General features: G+C 37.8%; 1 protein-coding gene and 1 long non-coding RNA gene across 4 annotated transcripts in view; one reads left to right on the top strand and one right to left on the bottom strand.

The window, feature by feature from the left end:
• Positions 1-27548, top strand: part of TNIP3 (TNFAIP3 interacting protein 3) — a 92400-nt gene that overhangs the window by 15811 nt on the left and 49041 nt on the right. For both annotated transcript variants that reach the window (XM_060654266.3, XM_060654267.3), the window contains exon 2: positions 21030-21150. In XM_060654266.3, the coding sequence (XP_060510249.2) occupies positions 21030-21150 (121 nt within the window). The remainder of the gene's footprint in view (positions 1-21029; positions 21151-27548) is intronic.
• The window catches only part of LOC132692140 (uncharacterized), a 45837-nt gene continuing 18918 nt past the window's right edge, over positions 630-27548 (bottom strand). The window contains exons 3-4 of one of the 2 annotated variants that reach the window (XR_009616200.3): positions 2506-2603; positions 630-1755 (exon numbers count right to left, since the gene is read on the bottom strand). This is a non-coding gene — a long non-coding RNA (uncharacterized LOC132692140). Of the gene's footprint in view, positions 2604-27548 lie in introns of both variants that reach the window. The other variant, XR_014137619.1, reaches the window with a different exon arrangement.

Here is a 27548-nt window from a genome sequence, read left to right as displayed (position 1 = left end):
AATTTTTAAAATACATAGCCTAATATTTTGATAAATATGCAATGTTTATGTATCATACCAGAGGACCTAGATTTTTTTTAAGATTTTTAAAATTTATTTTGGAGAAAGAAAGCACAGCAGGGGAGGGGCAGAGAGAGAGGTGGGGACAGAGGATCTGAAGCAGGCTCCAGGCTCTGTGCTGACAGCAGTGAGCCTCATGTGGGGCTTGATCTCACAAACCATGAGATCGTGACCTGAGCTGAAGCTGGATGCTCAACAAACTGAGCCATCCAGGCATCCCCAGAGAACCTAGATTTTTATCTCCATTCTCAAAAAGAAAAAAGTGACATTTTTAAATCAATTATATGATTTCAATATTGGGTTGACCTAAGGTTGTTCCTTTAACTTACATATGAGGAAAATGAGAGCCACATGCATTTAGCAGTTTCTTGGTTTATGACCATTGACTGAATGAATAACTGCATTAATTTTTAGGCAAAAAATGAGCTAAGTACTTGCCCAAGTCACAGGTAGGTAGTGGCAAAGACACGTCTAGAATCCAGATCTTCCAATTCCAGGTCCAGGGCTCTTTCCATGACCACATAGGCTTGGAAGACCAACAGGGAGAAAGTTGTTCGTGTTGCCTGAAACAGTGATAGGCTTATCTAGAAAACTTACAAGTATTCCAGCTCTAAATTTGTCTACAGCAAAAATCATAGTGAAGAACCATTAGTTACGTTTTCCTCTTAGAAGGCTTATTTTTTGTTTGTTTTGGGTTCTTTTGCTTTTGTGTTTTGTTTCTTGAAGCATGCAAAATAATGTTTAGAAATTAATTTTAAACATATGAGACACAATACCAATAGAATACCTAATAACCAGATGCTGTATTCTGGAGCCTGCTGCTCTGTCAGAAGCAGGCCAGTGACCACATGCCGTCTTGCATGGTTTCTATCGTGAGTCCTCCTGTGGTCCTTTCCAAGCACTAAATAAAGCATCAACATGGCTACCCAGTTGTTCCCTTTTGTGGAACATTTGATTAGCACCTTTTCTGGACTTTCCTCACACCCCAAAACTTCCTCTACTTGCCCTCTACTCATTCAGGCTCATCAGAAGCATCCACTGACGTAGCTTAGAGTCCATTCATAAATTAACTATAGTTACTGCAGCCACCAAATTTCCCCCTTGACCTTCAACTCCCACTCTCTTCCCCAACACACAGTTCCATTTTTACTAATATTCAGAGTCTCTTACCAAAAAGTGACCTTTACTTTCACTCTCACCTAGCAGATCCAAAGAACAGTTTCACTTTGTGATAATCTCCTCCCGGTTAATTCTACCTCAGATACATTATTTTCCAGTACAGTTCTGGTTTTTCTCTTAATAGAGTCTGAGCAGAGGACTTGGAATGGCCAACCAGGCTAGGCTGGAGTTCCAGAAATCTGATGGATGAAAAGAAACAAAAAGCTCTCTGACGGAATAAAAACAAACCAAACAAACACACCAAAAATCTGCTTAAGAAAGGATAGCCAGCGTGCCTGTTTGCCCGCAGTAATTCCCTGGTCAATAAATCAATCATGCAGTAAGTGTCAGCCAGAGTTCTTTTTGAATTAGATTGTTCTGTCATAGGAAAAGGATGTTTTCTGATCAGCAGTTCGTTGGTGGTTACCAAAAGCACTACAGGAACTGGAAGCCTGCTGGTCAGGGCTTGTGCGCTCAGGGATCTCTTTATGCATCCAGAGACTGCCAGTGGCCCTGCAGCTGCCAACGGCCAAAACTCTGTGTAAAGATGAAAAACGTTGCTTAGAAGCGTGGAAAATCCCCTCAGCCTGACAAGTTCTAACTAGGTACGGTTTTGAGAAATTGGGTCTAAATAAAGACTGCTGAGGGCCCTACTACATCGTTTTTGAGAAATCTTGGACTGTTAAGAGTCCTATTCTTAAAGAGTATGCAAAGGGAATCTGTCATTTTTGTAAAATGTCTTCTTTGTAAAAATTCTTCTGCAGGGGTCCTAGGAACTCGCTGCCATTGCTTAGTACTCTCAGGTGGGGATGGTGTCCCCTGTTTGGGTGAGAATCGGCCAGAGGAAGTTCCTTTAGCATGTCTGTATCCCTGTGGGGGCAGTAAAGGAACTGATTCAAAGTGGTCTCAGTGTCTCGACATACAAACAGAAGAGCTGCCAAATTTCCACCCCAGTGGTGCCAGGGAGGGGCTCTGCCTCTGACTGTAGTTTTTGAGAGGGGACACAGTTGCCAGGGCACCACTAGCCCATAGAGTGTGTCGTGTGATTGAGAAACAGGGGCCCACTTCTTCTGGGTGTATGCAGACCTCCCCAGAGCTGTTGGCGTGGCAAGTGGGGAATGGTGACATTCCAGCCTCCCCTGCCTCCTGTGTCACACAGCACAGCAGCACCCAGAACAACTGCACCCTGTCAGTTCCCCTGACAAGTTATCTGCTCCAAAGTCACCCCAAAAAGATCAAGCCCCCTTAGCTTCCTTTCTTATTGAGAGTATTAAAGGGATGCTTCACCTCTGAGCACTGTGAATTTGGGTTTACGTGCTCTGTTTTCTCTTCTCTAGAACATTCTTCTCTAGGCGTTGCAGCTTGGCACACACAATCAGTTCCAGCTGAGTGTGGGAGAATTGGGGAGATAATAATCAGTTCAGTTATAAGTTTAATCTCATACCTCGTAACTTGTCACGGGCTGAAATTTTTAATCAATGGTTGCTAGTTGCCACTTCCCTAATTCATTGACCCCTGACTCACGTCCAGGACATGTGGGGTCTGTGTTTCACCAGCCCATTTACCTCTGCCAGGCAGGGGCATCGCCAAACTACAAGAGGAGCAACGTTCTTTTCTTACAGGCTTCATGCCCGAATTCTTTTACTTTTAAATAAAAACTGCTGTCAGTAACTGTTACATTTTATTAAACTTCTCCTAGCTCTTGCCCTTGCTGGGTCCCTGTGATTACGACCCTCTCCATGCCCAGGCAGGGTTTTTTATTTTGTTTGAGTTTCACCAAATCACCCCCTAAGCTTTTTACAACTTTGTATTTCCAGCCATCATAGGATCTGTACCCTTTTCAAAAGAGCTCTTTAGAAGTTTTACATGTTAAAGATAGTATCTTTCTGAGGAACCTCCCTAATTCTTCCTTTTTATTTAAAAAGATTTAAATACTTCAGAGCTATGTGTTTTATGACACAAACTCTAGGGCCATAATGCAGATCATAGTCACTTTTGAAGAGACAGGTTGTTCTCAGAACGCATTCCGTGATTTTGTTAACATTCTCTTTGAAACTATTCATATTTTCCAAACAGATGTACTAAAATTTTAATTACTTTAAAGCAATTAATCTTCTTGATCAGTACTTGGCCCTCACTGGATCATCTTCTGAGTCATGTTTATTAATGAACCTGACAGCAAATTCACTAATAAGTGTGTTTGGAGGCCAGATAATTATTGTTGTTTTTAAGGATGTGAGCTCCACAAGAGCAGGGATTTTCTTTTTCTTTTTTGTTCATTGATATAATGTGCCAGCCATCAAGAAGAACATCTGGCACGTAGTAGGTGTTCAATAATTATCTGCTGAATAGCTGAATGATAAAAATCCAGTCTTTTTTTTTTTTTTAATCTCTATAGAGCTGTGAGAATGATTTCATAAGTAAATAATATGTTTTGGGTTGTTTTTTTCTCTAAATGTAATTCCTTATAACGAAAGTCGTGTACTACTTCTCGGTCTATTTCCATAAGCTGTGTAACTTTCCTGTAGTTTATTGCTTTTGCTTTAGCATTTTGGTTTGAAAAGCCTTTAAAAATGTTATTGCCATTGTTTACTTTTCTTTCTTGTAATTTACATACAAAACAAAACAAAACAAAATCTTTCCTAACCCAGCTTCCTGAGAGAAACCAAATATTTATACTGACCCAAAAATATATCTATTTTCTACACCCTTTAGTTCTTTTCTAGAATCTGTTGTTTTTAAACACGACAAAACATTTTTATTGCAACTCCATTTTTAACATTGCTTTTGCCTACCTACAATCTTAGTGAAGTTCTCACGTGGGTTTATTCAGTGAAGCAAGATTTGTCCTTACAGAAAGATTTCTTTCTATAGCTTAAATTACTTTCATATTAGATCTATATCATGAAATTACATTGCTGACAGGTAAAGTCTTTGCCTTTCTTATATGGTTCTTCGTATTAATTAAAATAATATTAGCAATCCTCATTTCTCTTTCCTGACGGCTACCATTTTTTGAGAAGGATTCCTAAATTTTCCCTCAAATTCCTTCAGAATCTTTGGGTGAATCCCAATTTTTTGTTTATGTGTAGCTTTATAGCTAGACTTAGAATAGATCCTACGTGTGCTTGAGCTTGGACTTAGGTGTTGAGGAACACACAAAATCTTTAACAGGAAAGTTGAAAATCAAGTTTCTTAACTCCGAACATCCATCTGCTTGTTTTCATTTTTTTTTCATAAGTTTTTACTTTAATTCCAGTTAGTCCACATATAGTTAGTTTCTGGTGTACAATATAGTGATTCAACAATTCCATAAATCAGCTTTTACATTGTACCGATAGTCACACTGCCTTCTGACTGGTTTTTGCCTGTCTTGGTGTACTTAAATACATCGTATTTTATTGATGTTTATTAAGTCTTTTACTTTGAGCCAAGATGGTTCATGTTTATTCTTGAATGCTTTGAATTGAATTCCTTTTCTACTCACAGATTTCTTTACTAAAGGAAAGGCCTTTAATACTCTGATGATATATTAATCAGAAAAAGTAAAATATAAAAATTTATATACCCTTAATCCCAATTTGCAAAAAAAATGCATATGGCTTTATAAATAAAATAGAGTAAGTCTACCATCATTTTATTCTAAATTTTCTACATTAAAGTTGTATTCTTATAACAGTTATTATGAAAATATTTATTACAAAGTATTAAAATACTTGTTTTTCCTATTTATTCAGCATTGTTGAGATTTGACTGTGCCAAATATTCATGCTTATATTTGGTATGAACGTGTATTTTTAAGCAATTAAATTTTTTTCATCTATAAAACTAAACTCTTTTCCCTGGACATTTATAATTTCATTTTTCTAAAAATAATCTGGCCAATTTCTTGGCTTTCCAAATCTCATTGGAATTCTGAATCTAATTGTGCTATGATCTCCATTATGTGGTCAACCACACACAATTATTTCCTGTACCAGTTCCTAATTTTTTTAGTTCTTCAGGACCAAATCTTACATTTGGCTCTTTCCTTTTTACTGTCTTTTTTTTTTCTTTTTTTAAATTTGTTGAAGGAAAACAAGCAAACAAACAAACACTGCTTTTAAAAAAGATCTGCCTCTACCAGTGTCACTATGATCTATTCTAAGGTTTTACCTTTGGCAGTCTACACATAATCCCTGACCAATGGAATGCATTGGTTAAGAGCTCAGCTTGGGCAAATTGTTTCATCCTCCGTGAACTTCAGTTTTTTCAACTGTAAAACAAGGGATTCAGTTCCAACCTCAGGAGAGACGTCTATGGATTGAATGAGATAAGGCATATACAATGTTCGGTGCGATGCTGGGCTCAATAAATGCTCAATAAATGCTGCCATCTCTATGACTAGCCTGGCCAGGATGACTTTATGTTTGTCATATTTCAACAAACATCCCTGAGTGAGGGTGAATGTCATGTCTCTAGCAGAATGCTACTGTTTGCTATCCATCCTGTTATTACTCATAAAAACTATCACCTCATCCACCTCTTGGTCCCTATTTTTATTACAGAATGCCACTTTGCCTTTGAAGATTTTCCTTTTTCCACTGGATCTCTGAAATACCAGTTATATGTGAGATTCACTCCCACTGCCATGTATTCTGACCTACCCAATTTCAGTAATTCCTTTTCTAGTCTTTGTATAGTTGCATTTATACAAATACTACAGGTTGCTTTAATATAAAGCCTGTAAAGATATATGAAAAACAAAAACAAATTTTATACCAAATAATAAAATTATTTTTCTTTGCTGGTTTCTTACATAATTCATGGCCCTTGATAATTCCCATCTGAATTCAATGGTTTGATATTTTGTAAAAACATAAAGAAGCCAGTGTTTCTTCCATTTCACCTACAAATAAATAACCCATTCTCTGTACTCAGAAATGAATAGACAAGGTCCATATAATTTTATTTTATAACTTTTGCAACTAAAAATAATACAGTGATAAACACTGATTTCAACCCCTGTGTGTCAAAGGTCATAACCTTGTGTGGAAAAAAAAAAAAAAAGATAACTAATGAAAGGAAAAAAAAAATCCCCTTTTATGCACCTTTCTTTCTTTTCACAACTCATCCAAAAAGATGAGGACAGTCTTGGTTAATTTCTAAGGTTAAGAGGTCTCACACAAAGAGGTTTTAAAGAAATATTTATTGAATTAAAAGAAAAAAGTCTCTATGAGACTTTTGTTTTTCTAATGAGCATGGATTTTAACACTAACCCACATTTCCAAAAGTAGGCTTCTATAATATGAGAATTCAAAAGAGCTGACGTGTTTATTCTAAGTCCACAGGAAGGTGAAATGCCAGCCATTACAGAGCAAAGGTGAAGACATTCAAAATGTGGGGGTTTTGTTTTTTTATTTTGTGCTTTTTCCTGCTTGGGCTTTAAATATTATGGTGAAAATAGCTCATTTGTTTTTCTGGAATGGCTAGAACAGATCATCAAAGTAATTTGATTCATACAAATGCTCTTCCTCCACATTCTTTCAGAAAAGTAAAACAAAACACTTAATCATCTTTGTTTTGGTCTGCATTAATCTCACAAATCTCAAAAAAGATTTATTGGCCTGTGTCTTAGCGTCTGTTACATAATGAAATGCTAATTTCATTTTCATAAAATGATTCCTACATTGAGTGTGAGATAAAGCATCAAACCAGATTTTATTTTGTAGGTTTAATATTTTAAGTGTTTTTTTAATTTTAAAATAATTTCAAAATTATCAAAAATTTCTAAATGTACAAAGATCTTTTTACTCCTGAGCCATTCTGAAATAAATTATCACTGGATGATTTAGTGTGCATTTCCTACCACCAGGGACAATTCTTCTGTGTAACCACAAGATAATCACCTATCTGGGAGGAGAAACTTTTCCTCTACCCTCTTGTAGGGTAGTTCAGTATCAGGGGCCTGCTAATTTAACTGACTAAGGCTGCTTAACAGGAGAAAAGTAATATACATTTATTAGTATTTTTATTTGTACAGGAGTTCACAGAAAAAGAAGTGAAGCTTAAAGAAGCAGATTCAGGAATGTATATACACTTCTTAACAAAGGAAAGAGTGTGTGAGCTTCAAAGGAAGATAAATCATAGGGAAGTGAGTAGGAAGTATATGGGGGAACCAGTGGATGATAAGGGCCATTTTAGTAAGGTTTATTTATGCAGATTCATTTCGGTGCTGGCTCTCCATCTCTGTGGATAAAAGTTTCTCTTTTTATCCTGGTACACAAGAGGAGTGAAATTTATGCCACCTTCACAAAGGGAAGTTTATGCTCTGCTTTTAGAGAGATCAGGGAAGGGCAGAGAATTCTTCCTGTATTTGTCTACTCTTAATTGTCTTCAGCTTAAAATAGTCCTATGTCAAAGTGATATAAATTCAGAAAATGAACATTGGTACAATACTACCCTCTAATCCTCAAACCCATTCAATTTTTTGCCAAATACTTTGTTCATACCCTTCATAGAAAAAAAGGATGCAACTCACGATCATAGACTGCATTTATATTTTATGATTTTAGGTCTCTTTCAGTCTGAGATAGTTCCCCAATCTTTCCTTGACTTTCATGACCTGACACTTTAGATTACGGCCTGATATTCAGTGGAGCGTCTCTCAATTGGCTTTTGTCTAATGTTTCCTCATAATTAGATTCAGATTATGCATTTGGGGCAAAAATACCACAGATGTGAAGCTATTTTTTTCTTAATGCATCTTATCAGACGGTCAGAGTTTGGATTTTTTTCATTACAGGTGATTTTAACCTTGATCCTTTGACTAAGGTGGTGCTTGCCAAGACTCTCCAATGTAAAGTTATTCTTTAGTATTTCCTTCAGTATTAACTAAGTATTGACAGGAGGGAGATCCTATGAATTATGTAAAAATTCCATTCCTCATCAAAATTTTAGCCACTAGTTTTAGCATCCATTGATATTTCTTATTTGAATTATTACTGTGATGTCTGCCAAATATTGATTTTCTATTCCATAATTTCTTCTACCTTTATTAGTAGGCACTCCAGTGTAAAGAAAAGACTTCTGTTCCTATTTAGGTTTGCTTTAAAATCCTTATAAGTATAAATTAATTAATGAGTTCCTATTATAATTAATGAGTTATGATGTATTCTTCTTATTATTTATTTTGATGCTAAAATTGTCCCATTTTTTAACCAGCCTTCTGAATACTTCTTAATTTCTGGCACAAAAAGAAATTCTAGGTTCATCCATTTTAGATTCATATGAATGTTACAAAAAAAGGGAATATGGACTATTGAAATTTTTCATAAACCAGTTTACAACTATAGGAGGAAATCTATTTGGTACAAGTCTAGGGCATAAATGTTAAACAGTGACTGCAACTTAAAAAAAAAATTCCTATAAAGAAATACAATTTTTCTAAGTTTAAAAAAAGAAAATAAACAGAAATGGGCATCAGTTATTACACATGTGTACACCACACATCTCTCTCTCTCTCTCTCTCTCTCTCTCTCCCTCAAAATTCAAAATGAAGATGTGAGCAACATCAGAAACTGGTTTTCACCTGAACTGAATGCAGAGTGCCCTCTAGAGGCTTCATTCAATCAATGCAGTATTTCCAACAGCGGATGAACCTACTTAAATTTCTATACGTTTCAGACACAGTTCTTATTACATGCATAGGATTACTCCACACACAATAAGTGACCATGAGTTGATTCAGCATAGGAGGGACTGCCTGTAACGAATGTAAGGGATCTGACGAAAAGTAGGCTTGTACCCAATCAACTACACAAAAGAATTGAAAACATGCCATCAGGAGATAGAAGACATTAAATTGTCAGTTTGTAACTTTGGTAAAGCTGTTATGAAATCTTCCGAAAATTTATCACAGAAGGAATATCTTCATAACTGATTCCACTATTTCCTCTATATCCATAGCCAAACTGGTGTAGATTCTGATGGGCAAGCTGCCTCACTCCCCAGTCTTCATTGGTTCACTATATGCCGCAGCAGACCCAGAGACCAGTCATAAATTAAAACCAAGAATGGCAACCAGGTCTTGAAATGAAACTTCAAAACAGATGTGAAAAATATCACATTTAAGCTGATATAGTTTAAATAAGTATTATTTAATGAATAATTAAGTAGAAAGGTAAACAATTTCTGCTATAAAATTTTTATACTGCTCTCAAGTATACAGTCTCTAGGGTGCCTGGGTGGCTCAGTCGGTTGAGCATCCGACTTCTGCTCAGGTCATGATCTAACAGTCTATGGGTTCGAGCCCCGCGTCGGGCTCTGTGCTGACAGCTCAGAGCCTGGAGCCTGCTTCCGATCCTGTGTCTGCCTCTCTCCCTCCCCCGCTCTCACTTTGTCTCACTCTGTCTCTCAAAAATAAATAAATGTAAAAAAATTTTTTTTTAAATAAAAGAAAAAAGTATATAGTCTCTAAATTACTTAATGTCTCAGATATAGTTATTAAAAGCATCTCTTTCTCCCCGCCTTTGCTATAATTTAGAGGAATTTGAATAAAATCCTTTTACCAGTAGCTGTTGTGTTAAAAAAAAAAAAAAAGACCTTTCAAATATTTGTCCCAGTGAAATTCAACTTTAACAATACTGATTTAAGAGAAAAGTTTTAAAATGATATTGTTTTCCTGTTAATGGTAACTGTTACCTAAATACATGGTCAATGATCCAAGAGAAAATATAATTAGACATGATTCAAAATTTAATCTTCTAGTCTTCCTAGTCACACCTTGGTATTGTATAGAGACTTGGCAGATACATTTTATGAAATGAAAGGAAAACTATAGTCAACATAAGAATGTGGTTACATAGGCTCCTGGGTGGCTCAGTCCATTTAGTTTCTGACTCTTGATTTCGACTCAGGTCATGATGTTAGGATTTGTGAGATCAAGCCTCAAGTTGAGCTCTGCACTGACAGTGCAGATCCTGTTTGGGATTCTCTCTCTCTCTCTCTCTGCCCCTCCCTTGCTGTCTATCTTCCTTTCTCTCTCTCTCAAAAATAAAATAAATACTAAAAAAAAAAAAAAAAAAAAAAGAATGTAGTTACATCAGATGACTATACCAGACCTAACTTATCTTCTTTGCTTTTTTGACATAGACTCAACTGTAAAATATATCATTTAATGTTTCTGTTGAAATTCTTATTTCTAAGAACATTACAGGGGAGGAAAATTCTTTCCTCTGCCCATTTTAGGTCTTAGCTGGGCTTTGTAACAAAAGACAGCTTAAGAGAGAAAAACATACACATGTTCATGTGATATGGGAGCCCTTGTATGGAAATGAAGACCCAAAGAAATGACAAAACCTAAATGCTCTTCTACTAGGATGAACAAAGAGAAGCTTTTGTGGAAACAGAAAATATGTTAAAGTAAGGTTAAAGAAAGATAAGAATTATTTAACAAGGTCTGTTTATGCAGAATTCTTTCAGTCTTCCTGTCCTTGATAGTGAGAATGTTCCTTTCTTGCTGGTTCAGGGAGGACATCTTTCAAAGGGGGGGGGGGGTGTCTTATCCTGTTTTCAGGAAGAAAAGGGGAGAGCAGAATGCTTTTCTTACATCCACTGTTTTTCAAGTGACTTTAACCTCAAAATAATCCTGATGCTGAAGTGGCATATTTTGAAGTGGATAGTCGACCACCCTTCAAAATTAATGATAAAATATATAACTTTTCTGTGCATGTATAGCTAGTTTAATTTTGTTATCTTCCAGGTGTTCATCAATAAGCCAATATGAATATATTTACACTATAGATCAAAGGTTCAAAAGCATTGACTAGATGATGCAAATGTTAGAGTAAGTGCCAAGGTTTTCCTGACTTAAAAATGAAAGCTTAACTTGTTCATAACGCTGGTTAGGAACTGTGTTTTCTATTGCTTCAATCTTTAAAATTATTCGCTTTTTATAGTCTGCTTCTTCAAGAGAATGGAATTTTAAATAAATAAAAACCAACCTTGATGATAGTATCCCATATTAAAACAAAAATAACAAAAATACCAAAGAATCCACCCCCCTATTGATCCATAAAGCTATCAAGCTATGCTCTTCCTGTATCCCTGTCAGTGGGTGCATTTTGTGTTATTTTTAACTTTGTAATAAATGGTAAGCAGAGTAATGATGTTTGCATGACCTCTTCATGTTTCTCCTTTTCCTCTCCTACCATCCCTGCTTCCCAAAGTAGAGAAACTCACATCTTAACATTCTGTGCTCTTCCGGGCTCAGCCTGTTCATGAGATCTAGTATGGTGTCATTTTCCTCTTAATAAAATCTCAGAAGTACTGTTAGGTGAGAATCATGCTTAATATTTGCCTTTGGATAAGCTTTTACCCCTGTTTATATTTCTTCTCAAGTATTGATCTGTGAGTTTGATTCCAGGGAATTGGAAAGGATTTCCCAAATCAGAAATACCTCCTGAACCCTGCTTACTGATCCCCGAAACTATACTTTGTAGCAGAAAGATGTGTCCCTGTCACAATACTCATAGCCTTTAAGCCTTTGTTGGCTCTTTTGCTCAGAGGCAGATGTATTGAAATGAGGAGGGAAGAAATAATATAAATACCATGGAGAAAAATGCATCTAAAAAAGACAGAGGAAAAGCCTACACATGACTTTTTAATATAAGCTTCTCCTTCTTCAGTACTACCTTTTATCTTTATTGACTTCAGATCTAGTTGTTCTTGACTCTTTGTCCTCTTATCCAATATTTAATAATCCCAGCAAGGATCTGAACTGCAAGGATAAGCAAGCTAAACCTGTCCTGCTTCCAGAGGTGTATAATCTAATGGAGAATACATGCAAGTAAACACACAATTACAATAAAGTGTAATAAGCTTTGTAACGGGAGAAATAGAGGTTGCTATGGAAGTACATAGTCAGACTGTCTCATGCAATCTAGGATTCAGTTTCCCTCCCATATTTAAGGTGAGAATCGTAGGATGGCTAACATTAAGCCAGGCAAAAAGGCCAATGTATGCACTTATTAGAGTATCTTCTGACAAAACTGTGTTTATTCACGGAAACTATATGCTACTCTCAATCTGTCACTCTGCCCTTGTGAATGAGAGTGTTTCACCTGTGCGGAACAGTTCCAATGAAGAGGCCAACTCAGTAGGATAACTGTGGGAGGATGTGGTTTCTATGTAACTTTGCTCACTGGTGCCCTTTCATGGCCTGAGCAGCACCTGCAGTTCACTACATCTCTGCTCCAACCTGGCTTCTCTCCCCGCATGTTTGTCCTGGCTGCAGCCACAAGAGGTTTGACTTACTTGGGCACGTGGCACATCAGTTCAGCAACCTAGCACATTACAGAAGCTGAGAGGAAATGAATAAGGATACAGACAAGAATGCAAATTGAGTGCTACAACAGAGGCCATGTTTATAAGAAATACCCCTATCCTCTGGGCTTGAGTATTAGACATGCAAAGACCATTTTTAGACACTATTTAAATTATTAAAGCACATAGCTTAGGTAAAACTTTAGAAATATCCATTTTTGCCTGAGGCCAATGCAACTTTAAAATTTCTCCGAGGGGCGTCTGGGTGGCTCAGTCGGTTGAGCATCCGACTTCGGCTCAGGTCATGATCTCGCAGGTTGTGGGTTCGAGCCCTGTGTCGGGCTCTGTGCTGACTACTCAGTGCCTGGAGCCTGCTTCAGTTTCTGTGTCTCTCCATCTCTCGGCCCCTCCCTCTGCTCATGCTCTGTGTCTCTCTGTCTCTCAATAATAAATAAATGTTAAAAAAAATTTTTTTTTAATTCTCCAAGCAAACCTTTCTCTTCTACTACCTTCTTAAGCCACAAGTGTTAAAGTTCCTAATTACTAAAGTAATTAAGACATCATGACTTTATTCATCGAAAACACATATACACAAAGTAAGCTTTTTTTTTTATGTTTATTCATTTTTTAAGAAAGAGAGAGAGACAGAGCATGAGCGGGGGAGGGGCAGAGAGAGGAGACAGAATCTGAAGCAGGTTCCAGGCTCTGAACTGTCAGCACAGAGCCGTACATGGGGCTTGAACTCATGAACCACAAGATCATGACCTGAGCCCAAGTCAGACACTTAACCGACTGAGCCACCCAGGCGCCCTCACAAAGTAATCTTTATTGAGTAATTTATTTCTCTCCAAATTGGTCAAGAATATGCTCAGAGTACTAATCATAATAACAAAAAGTAAAACCTAAAAATTACTCCTTCACTATAGTCTTTTAGACAACACTTCTCATTCAGAATCACCAAAGATTACAGTTCCTGGGCTTTGGACATCTGGAAGCATTTCCGTTATAGAGGAACCCACTATCGATTTTTTCCTTGTCTTATATTTGCAAATATGCTTTGTTCTCCGGAATCTTTCCTAAAAAGTCTTGGTTTACGGTGTAAGATCAAAGCGTAAAATGTGACCTTGGCAGCAGGCCGGGAGGAAATGTGGACATAAGAGGTGGGCGAGTGTGTGGAGGAAGGAAGAACACTAGTGTCCTTCATTCTTGCCCTGGCTTTGCTGTCATTTGACTCCCCTGAGCTTCCTTTTTCTGTCTTAAATGCAGGACTTGAATTAAATGAATTTCAGGTTATTTCTTTTTTTTTTTTTTAATTTTTTTTAACGTTTTTATTTATTTTTGAGACAGAGAGAGAGCATGAACGGGGGAGGGTCAGAGAGAGAGGGAGACACAGAATCTGAAACAGGCTCCAGGCTCTGAGCTGTCAGCACAGAGCCCGACGCGGGGCTCGAACTCACAGACCGCGAGATCATGACCTGAGCTGAAGTCGGACACTTAACTGACTGAGCCACCCAGGCGCCCCAATTTCAGGTTATTTCTAAGATTGTAGTTATTTGTTTGTTCTTCAGGAATTTACACTACTTGCCAGTACCAATGATGCAACCATAGCATGTAACCATAAAAACCAAGTCTGGTGAATTTGGGTTGCATGCTCACCATGACTCAGTATCAGAAACTAGAAATTTGAGGTTTTAAAGTATAGATATCCAGTGATGTTAACATCAATGCCCAAAATGTTAAAAACGTGACCATGATACAGTATAAAATGAACCTGTTTGTGTTTTTTAATATTTTTAATGTTTATTTAGTTTTGAGAGACAGAGCATATGTGAGGAAGGGGCAGAGGGAGAGGGAGATACAGAATCCGAAGCAGGTTCCAGGCTCTAAGCTCTCAGCACAGAGCCTGACTCAGGCTCGAACCCAAAAACCCCGAGATCATGACCTGAGCCAAAGTTGGACACTTAACCGACTGAGCCACCCAGGCACCTCTGTTTGTGGTTTTAATTCAACTAATTAATTAATAATATCCAAAAAGATAAAAAGGCACATTCAAAGAGTATTCGAGGAGCTGGGTAGGTACAGGCAATTTAATAAAGGAATGTTAGAATAAGATGGTTAGATTAGATACAGTTAATGCCCTACAAGGCAGGAAACCATAACCTTTGATATTATCTTTTGTACCAGAAAGGATTCTACAAATGACAATGTCTAGGTTCTAATCAAATAGTAAAATTTAAATCATTAAATAATCCTTGGATAAGCCTATTAAACCATGGCATTCAAAGACATGCTATATCCTTTCCTTAACAATAATTTTTTGAAGGCTTCTGTACTGGAGACTCTTGAATATGTAATTGATGTCCAAAGGCTCCAAATACACCTGAAATCCATTCATCTCTTTCCCTATTTTCTCTGGTTGGGCCACTAGTGAATCATAATTTTCTGATGGTAGTCTAGGGGAAATCCGCTCACATAATTTACATAATTTAGATAATTTAGACATAATTTACACAATTTACATCATTTTAAAAAGCTTCTTTTTTTTTAAAGCTTCATTGTCATATTGGATTAACCTACTATCCTACTGGTAAAATCTAATTCATATTAATACCATTTCTAAAAAACATACCTTTTCTGTTTGCTTTCTATGTTGGTTTATTTTTGTAAGTGAAAGGTAAGAATGAGGGGTAATAATGCGGAAGGTTTATATTCACTTAATTCTAAATAAACAATGAATAAGCCAAGGTCTAACAGGGATTTACTAGACTTCATTGAATTCTGTCACACTCCCCTCAGAGAACTGTTGGTTTAACAATAGTCTATGTAATTCTCTGTCCACTTGCAACTGAGTAGGGAGGCCACCTCAAATAAAGATTTTAGTAATAGTGTTTGAGTCAAAGAGTCATTTATGAATTTCTGTGGCTCCTTCATGGTAAATAAATAAATAAACAAATAAATGAAGTGTCCTCTTAGAGAAAGCCACAGTAAAATTTGATTTTAAAGTGGTCACTCAAGACAATAACTTGTTGGATCAGTGATTTTCAGCTTTTTAGGGGAAGTCAAGAACTTGATAAAAACTATAAGCCCTTCCTTCAGAAAGAGACAATGAGCATATAAGACATACATTATTTCATGTTTCATTTTATCTGGGATGATTCATCCCATTCATGCACCTTGGTCAAGAACTCACAGCTTACTTTCCTAAGCTGCATATATAAGCTGCATAATAAGGAGCTGCATAAAAGATATGTGGCAGGTGAGACACTGATTCTCATAGCTTGCCTCCCAAGCCTGTCCTAACATCTGACTTTATAAATCAGCTACATTTCAGTTGTAGACACTAGTAGGTTTTCTTTGAAGCTGAAGCAGACAACAGCCAACGAATGGAAAACCTAAACCCAATTATTTGGGGATAACATAGCCCTCTTACGGTCCTGCTGTATTGACAATTCCTAAAATCGTGAACAACCAAATTGTAGAGTGAAATGTCATGGGCCTCAGAGTGCACCCTTGTCCTGCCCTTTATAAGTGAAATGACTTTAAGAAAGACACTTCTTTTGGGCATATGGGTGGCTCAGTCAGTTAAGCATCCAACTCTTGATTTTGGGTCAGATAATGATCCCATGGTTCATGAGATCAAGCCCCATGTCGGGCTCTGTGCTGACAGCCTGGAGCCTGCTTGGCATTGTCTGTCTCCACCTCTTTTTCTGTCCCTCCTCCGCTCTCATGCTCATGCTCTCTCTCTCTCTCTCTCTCTCTTTCAAAAATAAATAAATAAACCTAAAATGGAATGTACTCCTTTCTTAAGGCTCAAGTTACTCATCTGAATGATTAAGGAGCAGAATCCAGAGCACAACTCATGGGAACCATAACCCTTGTTTAATCTGCTGGGTAGAATCAGGAAACAGATCCAAAGTTGAGGATATACATACCCAGTAATGCAGGGTCATGTAGGATTTGTTCTATTTGTATGTAAAAGTTTGGTAGAATGTTTTTCTTTTTCTACTCTAAATCTTAAGTCAAAATGTTATATTAAGATTATAACTATGTTTCATGCATTTAGCGATCTAAAGGGAAAAGCAGAGTTTATCAGCTGTAATTCATTCTGCCTCTCACTTGTCAGAACGTTGAGCTTTATAAGCAAGAAATAAACCTTAGTAAATATGTTTTCTTTTGTAGAATAAATCTAAGGCCAATTGAAATTCATGAACTATATATAATACATTTCACTAGTTAAAAACAACAAAAAATATTTTTATCCAGCAAATTCTTATATTAAAAGAATACTGTAAAAAGATTTGCTATGAATGTCATAAAACCCAAATAGGGAATATGGTTACCTTTTTTTTATCCAAGGTGTGACTAAACTTTTTGATTATCTTTTGAACCAAATTGAAATTTTTCTGTGTTTTTTAAATTATTTTTCTCTTCAGCAATATACAAAATGTATGGTTCCTACTCTCCAAACTCATTTGTTAGAATGCTTGGTAACTGGGCCAGGCCCTCAGAATACTAACCATGCTCTCAATTATTGAGCACCTACCACATGTCTGGCACTGTGCTAGCCCTTGCACATATGTTATGACTAAGCCTATTGATGGTCTCCCAATGTAACATTATTTCTCTTTTTATAAACCACACCAATAAGGTTCATAGATGTTAAGGGACTTACCCTAGGTCCCACCACTAGGTTCAACTCTAAAAGCTTATTTTCTACTTTCTACTACATCATAATGCTTCTTTCAGAGGCTTCGGATGTAAGTTCTGAGGCACACTCATTACAGCGACAGCAGTGGCTACAACCATGGCAATGAGAAATAAACTCAAATCCTAACTGAGGTACACTGTCTGGAGTCCCACCCGTCCTGTGTTCTTTCGGCTCCCAGCTGGATTCCTGAGTGCCCAAACCCTGTCCCTGCCACAGCAGTCAATACTGAGACCCACCATCTCCATAGATCTTACCAGAAGCTCCTCACCTCTGGTCACCAACACACGATTCTCTTCCTCTTTGCTGTCACTTCTCCTCTTCCTGTAGTGGTCAAAGTTGCCCACTGAGGCTCACACTGTACCAAGTCCAGGGCCCATCACCCCTATAAGACCATCCCTCTTTGGCCATTGTTCCGAGGAACATATGCTGAACCCCACCCTCAAAAGAGGGAACAGGGTCCTCTTTCGGAGCAAAACCTTTACTCACTTGTCCGAATGAAAAAGGAAAGGGTGGCTGTAAGCCTGTAAGCATGTTCCCTATTAAAATTATGACAATTGGAGAATCATCACCGCATATAATTATTTCTGCAAAACGTGAACCCTGCAATAGTGAACACTCAATGAATTATTGTTGAACATTGAAGAATTCACATAATTGAAGTATAAATGAACAAGGCAGCCATGAATACAGTAATAACTGACTTAGGGTGTGCATTCTAAAGCTGCTGTTAGTGTTTCCTTGCTGAATGATTTATGTCTCAACTTTATCCGTCTTATGAGTTTGAAGTTATTTGCATACATTTTAAATAAGCATTGAATCTAATGATTGGATTTGAGTTAATGACAGGTATTTTGAGTTAAATTTCATCGTAGAATCACACTGATTTAATAACAAGTACTTACTGAGTTTATACTATGCGCCAAGGAAACAGAGCAGTAAATAAAAATGAAGACCCTTCTTTTAGGGGACATGTATAGGGCCTAGATGGGTGTCAGAGAGAAGAACAGTAAACAGATAGGAAATGAAAATAATAGAAAATAGAAAATTCTAAGAAGAACATAAAACAGAATTAAGGGGGAGTAGTGATGGGTGTGAAAAACTATTTCAGATGCTTTAGTCAGCAGAGGCTTTCTTGATGAAGTGACACTTGAGACAGGACCTGAATGGGGGAGCAAGTCATGTGGAGGGAATAGCAAATATCAAGGTCCTAAAGTGGAAGTCTTGCATAGCATGTTCTGTACACTGTGATGGGGCAAGTGTTCCTGGAAGGAAAAAGCAGGAGGAAGAATAGAAGATGAGCTCAGAAACATAGCAAGGGAGCCAGAGCATCATGGGACTTGGGGGTAGGTCATAATGGTCATATAAAAGTGGTGATCCTGTCTGGGGTTTGAAATGGCTCATTAACAAGTTTGCCACAGAGGAATATAGTACCAGAAAGTATTGTGAGCTTATGGTGGGCAAGTCTGGTTTAGAATAGGTCTGAAAGTCACCTCAGGAATTTATTCAGTCTAGTCCAATTCCAGTGCTATTTGGGAATGTAGATAATCTGCAGGATTTGAGGCAAAGGAATTTTGTGACACTTCTCAGAGGGTTGTGGGAAACTTTGAAGCCCCAATGCCATGAATATGCAATGATGTGGGCTGTGAAGGATTTTACTGTAGACTCAGTGACTTATAACATACAGTGACATCATATGTAGGGCTTGAGGTACAGACATTTCACAGCCTGAAAGAAAGAGTATAAATATGAAGGTCAAGGTATATTATTTAGGGATTTCACATCACAAATAACAGAAATCAAGCAAAACTAGATAGTTTTAAAAAATGGAGACAATTCATTATAAGGACATGGAGTGGTTCCCAGAATACAAGGGTGGGAAGGCAGTTATGCCTTAGAAAGGGCTTTTTCAGAACTAGAAAATTGTCAGGACTCTCTCCATCTCACAGCCCTGCATTTTCCTACTCGTATGCTTCATTCTTAGCTCCCTCCGCACACAGAAGAAAATCTCTTTGGCTGGGATCAGTTGTTTTCTTTTGGTCCAATCAATTATAACCAAAGACGTGAGGTCAAGAAGTGTCAACAAGCCTGGCAACAAGCTCCTGGGAGTTACTCTCAAAGAAAGTAGTGGGTTGGGCAGACAAATCAAGTAACTTCAGCCACATAGGTATACAATTAGGTCATCCACCTACACATTCATTTTATGTGCAGACAACTTTGAAAAGTCCTCCTAAAAGATCTCCTACCCCAATCCTAGGTGTTATTTTTAGGGGCTGAGAAATGATAAGGCAGGCAAAAAAAAATGTATGTGAAGAAAAATCACATAATGTATGCATTTTTCTTGTGAATTGTGGTTTTAGTGCAAAAATTTCTCCATCATGGCAAGATGGCATAATATGAAAGAAAATGGAAAATTTAAGTCAGAAAATCTGGTTTAAATCTTGGCACTATTAATTAATGGTCATGGGAATGTAAGCAATTCATTCTGGTTTTCAGATAAATGATACAATTGGACGAGATTCTCCTTAAGGCAAATATTCTTTGACTCTAATATAATATTTCCATTTGGTAGCAAATAATTGCTTATAAATTTGTTCTCAGATTAATTGCAAACATACAGCAAAATGGTTAAGATAGGGAATAGTTTACAATAACTAAGACAGGGAAACTACCTAACTGTCAGTAATGAATATATGAAGAAGTGTGTACACACACACACACACACACACACACACACACACTGGAGTATTTTCAGCCATACAAAAACAAGGAAATTCAACTACTTGTGGCAACGTGGATGGACCTTAAAAGCATTATGCTAAGTGAAATAAGTCAGACAGAGAAAGACAAATACTGTAGGTACTATATGATCTCACTTATATGTGGAATGTAACAACAAAGCAAAACAAAACGAAATGAGAAAACCCCCACAGAACTCTTAGAAAAGAGATCAGGTTTGTGGTTACCAGAGGGGGTGTGGGGGGAGCAAATTGGAGGAAGGAGATTAAAAGGTACAAACCTGCAGTTATGAGATAAATAAGTACTAAAGATGTGATGTACCATGTGATGACTAGAGCTAACACCACTGTAGAATATACGGGAAAGTTGTGAAGAGTGTAGATCCTAAGAGTTCTCATCACAAGGAGAAGTGTTTCTTTCTTTTCTTTTTATTGTATCTGTATGAGAAGATGGACATTAGCTGAACCTACTGTGGTAATCATTTCACAATATATGTAAATCAAACCATCATGCTGTATGCCTTAAACTTATACAGTGATGTGTGTCATTTATTTCTCAATAAAACCGGAGGAAAAAAACTAAAACATATACACAGGCTATAGAATCCTATAGATTTGAGTTTGCTTTTGGCCCTGCCAGTGTTTGACTTTGCATAAATTAACAAATTAATTAATTTCCTAAAACCAAGTTTGCTTCTCTACAAAATGAAGGTATGGGTGACCTCAATGCATTGTTGTGCCACGGAATAAGAAAGTGTAGGTCACCGGGTTCACCGTGAGCACTCAATTCTGGTCATTGTTATCAGGCTGTGAAAATGCCTAAGCTTGTCTGCATCTTACTCTATCACTTTGTATAAATGTGCAAGTAAGTGAAAACTAAACTCCAATAATCCTTAAAGTGTTCCAATGGCATGGACTGATGAACAAAAATGAGATTAGAGACCTGAGATTCTAGAGAGGTACTGTAGACACATAAGACCTCCGTGCCATTGACAAACTCATCGTACCTCTGAATAATTTGTAGTTAACTTTGTAAAATGTGACTTTCCCATGTCCCCAAGCAGATGTGAAAGCATGGAGTTGGACAATAAAATCAGAGATCTGATCGAGAGGAATGATTCTCCTGATCTTAAAGGGGCCACCCCAGGAGCCACAAGAGGTCACAGAAATTCATGTTCTCTAAAGGTAAGAAACCACCTTTTTTCTACTTTTTCTCAAAACACCTTTCAACAGTGTGTTCACTCAGAAGAGTTTGGGACAGTCCCCAGATCATTTACAGTAATGTGCTTCCTTGATGACTGAGAGGTTATAAAGCCAACCCACTCTAAAACCCTCTTACACAGTCACTTCCTGTTACTAAGGAAACCCTTCAGCACAAACACTTTCCCATTTAAAGCTTGATACCAGGCAGGCAACTGTGACAACAGGGAAGCAGGAACAAACTTGTGCTATGAAAAATAATGTTTAATACAGCAACATCTCTTTTGGGGAGAGGAAGTAACCCAATTTGTGTAAACTCTCTAAACTTGGGTTACTAAAATCAGCATAATCCGTTGTCCATTTTTTAAAGAAAAAACAGGCTTTCTGGATAAAAGGAGTGGTCCGACTTTGAGTTTCCTCGTTTCAGGATATTTGTTTACAGTGCTTCATGGAAGCAAATAAAATTCCAGGGTAAGCTCAAGCTAGGAACTTTGTGGATAACTTCCTAGAAATGCATCATAAATGACAATATGAACCCATAGCCGTTCTGATTAGAAACCATCTCTAATGACCTTTTAAAAAAATCCAATAGAAATAAGTTTGAAAGCATGGCTGACAAAAAAAAGACAAAAAAAAAAAGAAAAAAAAACAAAAAACCAAGGGTGCCTGCGTGGCTCAGTCGGTTAAGCATCCGACTTTTGCTCAGGTCGTGATATCATGGTTCATGGGTGTGCGCCCGGCATCAGGCTCTGTGCTGACAGCTCAGAGCCTGGAGCCTGTTTCAGATCTGTGTATCCTTCTCTCTCTCTGCCCCTCCCCTGCTCACACTCTATCTCTCTCTCTCAAAAATGAATAAACATAAAATAAATAAATAAATAAATAAATAAATATTTAAAAAATAAACAAAAACAACTTACATAACTTCTTTAGTCCTTATTTCTAAAGTAACTCATGTTCATTGTGAAAAAGTTATCCTAAGCATAGAGAGAGAAAACAATAAAAATCATGTGGAAACAGATTTCTGGTGGACCTAGTGAAGCTTGGATCCCCATAGCCAAATATTTACTTAGGCACTTAATTTACATTCATACATTTGTGTCTTTTTCTTTTAAAGGAGGCCCTAGAATTGTATATAGTATAAACTTCTGGCCTCACTACACTTAATCTGTCTCTGAAATCCCCTTTTGGCCCACCACTCCCAGAGAGCATGTCTTAGCATTTGGGTTCTCTCTGTGTCTCTCTTTTTGGCAAACACACACACAGACACACACACGCACACAGAGGCACACAGAGGTTTGTTGAACTTACCTTTTTTCACTTTAAAAATATGTTATGGTCACTCCCGTAACTCTTTTGCATGCATTTAATAAATGCAAATGTGTAAATATGCATTTATACATGTATTGTGTGTTTGTTCGGTATCTATGTACTCCTGTTTAGAAATCCACTTCTTCCTGAAAAGGTAGTATCTATTTTTTTTAAATTTTTCTTTTAATGTTTATTTATTTTTGACACACAGAGAGAGAAAAAGATCATGGGTGGGGAAGGGGCAGAGAGAGAGGGAGACACAGAATCCAAAGCAGGCTCCAGGCTCTGAGATGTCAGCACAGAGCCCGAAACAGGGCTTGAACTCACAGACCACGAGATTATGACCTGAGCTGAAGTTGGATGCTTAACTGAGCCACCCAGGCACCCCAGTAGTGTCTATTTTTAAAGTTAGAAATGAGTATCTGCTGATGGTTAGGAGCCAAGGAAGGCTTAGTTCTCCACTTCTTTCTTCTCATCTTACCCCATCCTCCCAACCCTCACACATACACATCTAACTCCCACTTAGGACTTTCTTTCTTCACAGAAATGTATGCTTTTCTCAAGTGGCCTTCTTGTCTACTCCTGAAAATAAGATTTTATGGTGAGACTTTGAATCCCCTCCAGTACCCTAATCCTCATATGCTCTGATTATCAGCCCCAAGATTTATTTGCTCATGACTGACTTCCCTCTCAACTCTGTTCATTTTGTCTTCTGGATTCCTCCTTATATGGTAAAGGCCTCTTCTACATCCTCATTGCCATCCTCTTGGTAATTAGTTTCCTCTATTTTGGAGAGTTAACTAAAACTTGTACCTCTCTTTAAGATACAGCTTCTCTCATCACTTCCCTGATGAAATGTGCTTGTTTTCCTACATACCACACATCCAGGCAAAGGATTGAAGATTTTTAGCTGATGTTTTTGTTTTTGTTTTTGTTTCCTTTTCCTTGTAAAGTGTGAGATAAAAACATTTAGAGTAAGTGAGAAAATGAGAGGTGAGATCCAGTGTATATGGAAATTGGGGATGGTAAGAAGTAGGCAGTGGGAGACAGAAAAGAGGCATAAAACTGCAATGAGTTGCTGAATAGCAGTGAGGATGGAGTTAAGCTTCACGGCCACCACTTTTTGATAAGTCCGGTCACTGCATGGTATTTGAGTTCCTATATCTTCCATATCTCCATCACCTCTCACCAGCTTAAAATATGTTCTTGCCTCTTCTACCTTCTCCACTTTTAAACATATGTGAGATCCCATATTATTTTATGGGGAATGTTCTGTCTCATTCTTGGGCATTATAGCCAGGCTTATTGATCAGGGTGTCCAGGGATGTTCCACCCCTTGTCACACCACCAATAAGCTCTATCTTGATAAATCCAATGGTAATTTTGCATCTGATTTTTCACTTGTCTTCTCATATGCATTTGATGCTATTTACTAATTGAATCTTTTAAAAATGTCTTACTCCATCAACAACTATAAAATTAATCTCTCATCATCTCCCCTCCCTTATACACACACTTTTATTTCCTCCGATCTTTCCTTCTCATTCACCTTCACTTTTTCACTTCCATAACCTGCTTATGTTATATCAGTGTTACCCAGGGATCTGTATGTAGTCCTTGGGTCATTAAACTGCAAAATATGTGCTGATGACTCCACACACACATAACTTCCTAAACATGGAGTTCTTTTCTCCATGCACATCTATTTCATGCAGTATTTTCCAAAGTGAATTCAATATCCTTTCTGCTAAAACTCCTTGTTCCTTCCCCTTACATTTCCTACATTAGTTAATGGATCATTATTCACCCAGTGATCCAAATTTGAGTATAATCCTGTATTCCTCCAGGGCTACCATGCTGCCCAACTCCAGGAGGCATTCCTAGAATAATGGCCAGCCTTCACCCTGGACCCTCAAGCTCTTGCCTCTTCTACCTTCATAAAATCTTTGGACTTTGTTTCTTTTCCTTCATTCTTACTACCATATCATGGTTCAGATATTCATTATTTCTTGCTAGACTATCCCCAGAAGATGCCTAACTGGTTGCCCTTCTTAAGCGTTGCTCCACACTAACTCATATTGACCAATATAGATGTTGCTACTGTTCAAGTGCTTAGAACTTAAAAACAGACTTCCTTACCTGCATCATAAAGTCCAAATGCCTTGACTTAATATATAAAATCCTCCAGGGTCTAGTCCTGGCCTACATTTAGAATAAAACAGTGGGAATAGAATCTAATATTTGTGGGTCAATGACCATAACAGATATGGAGGTGTTTTATATTATGTTTGATAACTATAACAACACTTAAATATGGCTATCTCTATCCTCATTTTCCAGATAAAAAAAAAAAAACTAAGGTTCATAGAAATTTTAAAATGTTACCTAAATTCATGAAGCTGCAAAGTTCTAGTCTCAAGATAGGAAGCCAAGCCTGTGCATATTTTTCTTACAGTGTCATGCTGTCTTCTACATATTCTGCCACTCTCCAAAATGCAATTTATGCTCTAGCCACCCCATAATCCCTTAGGAGACTATGCAGCTTCATATACTATGCCTTTTCATGTGCTGTTTATTCTTTATGGAAACCCTTGCCTCCCCACCTATTTGATGAACTGTCTGTTATGCCAATTCAAACTTTTCATTGTACCGTTAACCTCTCTCTCTAGTCCCACAGAGTGGCTCGAGCCCCTCCTACTCTGTCCTGAACAATTTACCTTCCTAATAGGTCATTCATAGACTTTGTCATGTTGGGTGTTTAATCCTTTATGTATAGATATATCATCCCCACCAGTCAGACTTCTTGAGAATGAGGTATAAAATGTCACATGAAGTAGGTTTTTCTAGGAGGTATCAGTATGAAACAACACGTTTGATTTCATGAACCTTGATAAAGCTAGCTTTTCACTCAGCCTCTAGAGTCCATCCACAAGTAATTCTCAAAGTTTGTGGGGGAATCTCAAAGGTATACTCATAGATCCAGAGTCTTATCCTTTGTGTGGAAAGTACCATTTGTTCTTGCCCATTCTGGTCTCCTAAATTATTGTCAATGGTTGTCAGGTGCTTACCTATCACTGCTACTTCTAGATGTCAGCTGTACCACCCTTGAGACTGCTATGGCCCCACTCACTGTACTAAGTATGCCCAGCATGGGATATGGCCTCCAGGGTGCCAAATACAGCTAAACACTATTCCTGTCTCCACCTCAGTGGGAAGGCTTTTTCTTTCCCAATTTTAGCTACACAGGAGGCTCCCAATGCTCCCTTACAGATCCAGTGTTTCACAGAGATATGTGTATGGTTTTCTATTTTGGGTGTTTTAGCTACCACCTACTGAGTGATTACTTTGGGCCAGCACTTTGAAAAGCATTTATATACAATCCTTACCCATCTATAGATGGGAATAATGAGGCTAAATCATTTTCCTACGGTCTAATGGAAATTGGACTCTGGACCTAAACTCAATTCTGTATATCCTGAATTGAACTTCCTGCTCTTAATTCCCTCTCCCTCACATAAATCATTTGGCAACTGGGCCATACCTCAAGCTATTATCAGGAGTGATGTTGTTGTCAGAGCAACCTCTCCTCTCTGGACTTGAAGCATATCCTTGGATCAAGCCACTGTGATGAATGAACAAGGCTGGGGTTCCCTGCCTCTGCCCTGAGGGCTCAGGAAGGTCAGTTTTCCCTCCTGGAAAACCAAGATGTTGTCCAGACAAGAATCTCCCTTTGTCCTTGCCCCAGCATCCAGGTATTCAGAGACAGCTGCACTCGCCCTACCCCTGCAGCAGGGACCAGTGAGCAACACGGTTTCTTGGGAAAATTCCCTTTTTCTGGCTCCATAGTATGAGGTAGGAGCTTCAGAGCAGGTCCTGGGAGTGGAGAAACTCTTTGTAGCTTTTGACCTACTTTTATCTTATCAAACAGTGTTTCAAACCCAGAAGGGAACATAACCCTCCCATATCATGAAGGGGAAACTGAGGCACTGAGGAGCAGCCCTTTGGATATGGTTCTTACAGCTTCCATCTGAGGCTTCCATCAGGGTCCCAGTGCTTCTGGCACCTTCTTGTCATCCTCTGGCCTAAGACAGAGTCAGAATGTGTGACCCTCCCCTGATAAAATGTTCCACAAAGACAAAAGCAAGCAAACAAACAAACTTGTGCTTTTACTCTCTCTATGAGTAAAGTTTGCCAAAAACAACCCCTGGGAGTCCTTTTTCATCCCAATAGATTTCAGGCATATCTTTCTCAATTGTCGTCTGAAAGTATCTTCCAATATTTGACTCCTTGAGTAAACATAGTTTAATTTCCAGCTGGAATCTTGGCTGAGTTACTATTTACCCAAAAGCACTCTACAGGGGGACTTCTACATTCAAAACAAAATGAAAACTTTTACATTCTCACTGAGATATTGATAGAACTGGAAAAAGTATAAGAAAATTTCTTTTTGGTGTAAGACAAGAGTGAGCCAATGACAGAGTGACAGTTGGGGGTGTCTCTTGTTTTCCACTGGATGAAATAACAATAAGAACAATAGTACAGTATACTTCCTTTCCAGCAGCAGAAAATGAATTTCTTTATAAGTTTATGAGATGGGAAAAGTGTTGCTGAATGAAGGAGACATGTTTTAATGAAAGAACCTGAGACATATGTCAAGTTCCCTTTTTGCCCAACTACCTTTGCCAAGAATAAGAGGGAGGATTACTAGAAGATAAAATGAACAGACTGACTGTACTTTGAGGAAAGGGGACTGTACTTTGAGGAAACAGAGAAACATTGTTGATGACCATGAGAAACTCCATCAGTATGAGAGCATGCTGGGACAGTTGAAGTGGACGGTTGGCAAACAAAGGGCATCAAAAAGAAAAATAATTGCCTAAGTAAGAAAAATATTCAAATTACAAAATGCATGTTGAGTACGAGTTACACTAAGCCAAGACACGGTCCTAATGCTATGAGAAAATTAATATATGAATATTAATTTGGGACCCTATAATTGTAGGTCTTTAAATACAAAAGAAAATGAGAGAAGAATTAAAGTGTATTTTTTGGACAAATATATTTCCAGTAATTCT

This window comes from Panthera onca, chromosome B1, assembly GCF_046562875.1.
Source record: "Panthera onca isolate mPanOnc1 chromosome B1, mPanOnc1 haplotype 2, whole genome shotgun sequence".
Taxonomy (NCBI): domain Eukaryota; kingdom Metazoa; phylum Chordata; class Mammalia; order Carnivora; family Felidae; genus Panthera; species Panthera onca.
Note: the sequence above shows the minus strand (reverse complement) of the source record. Positions and strands in the feature narration are given on the sequence as shown.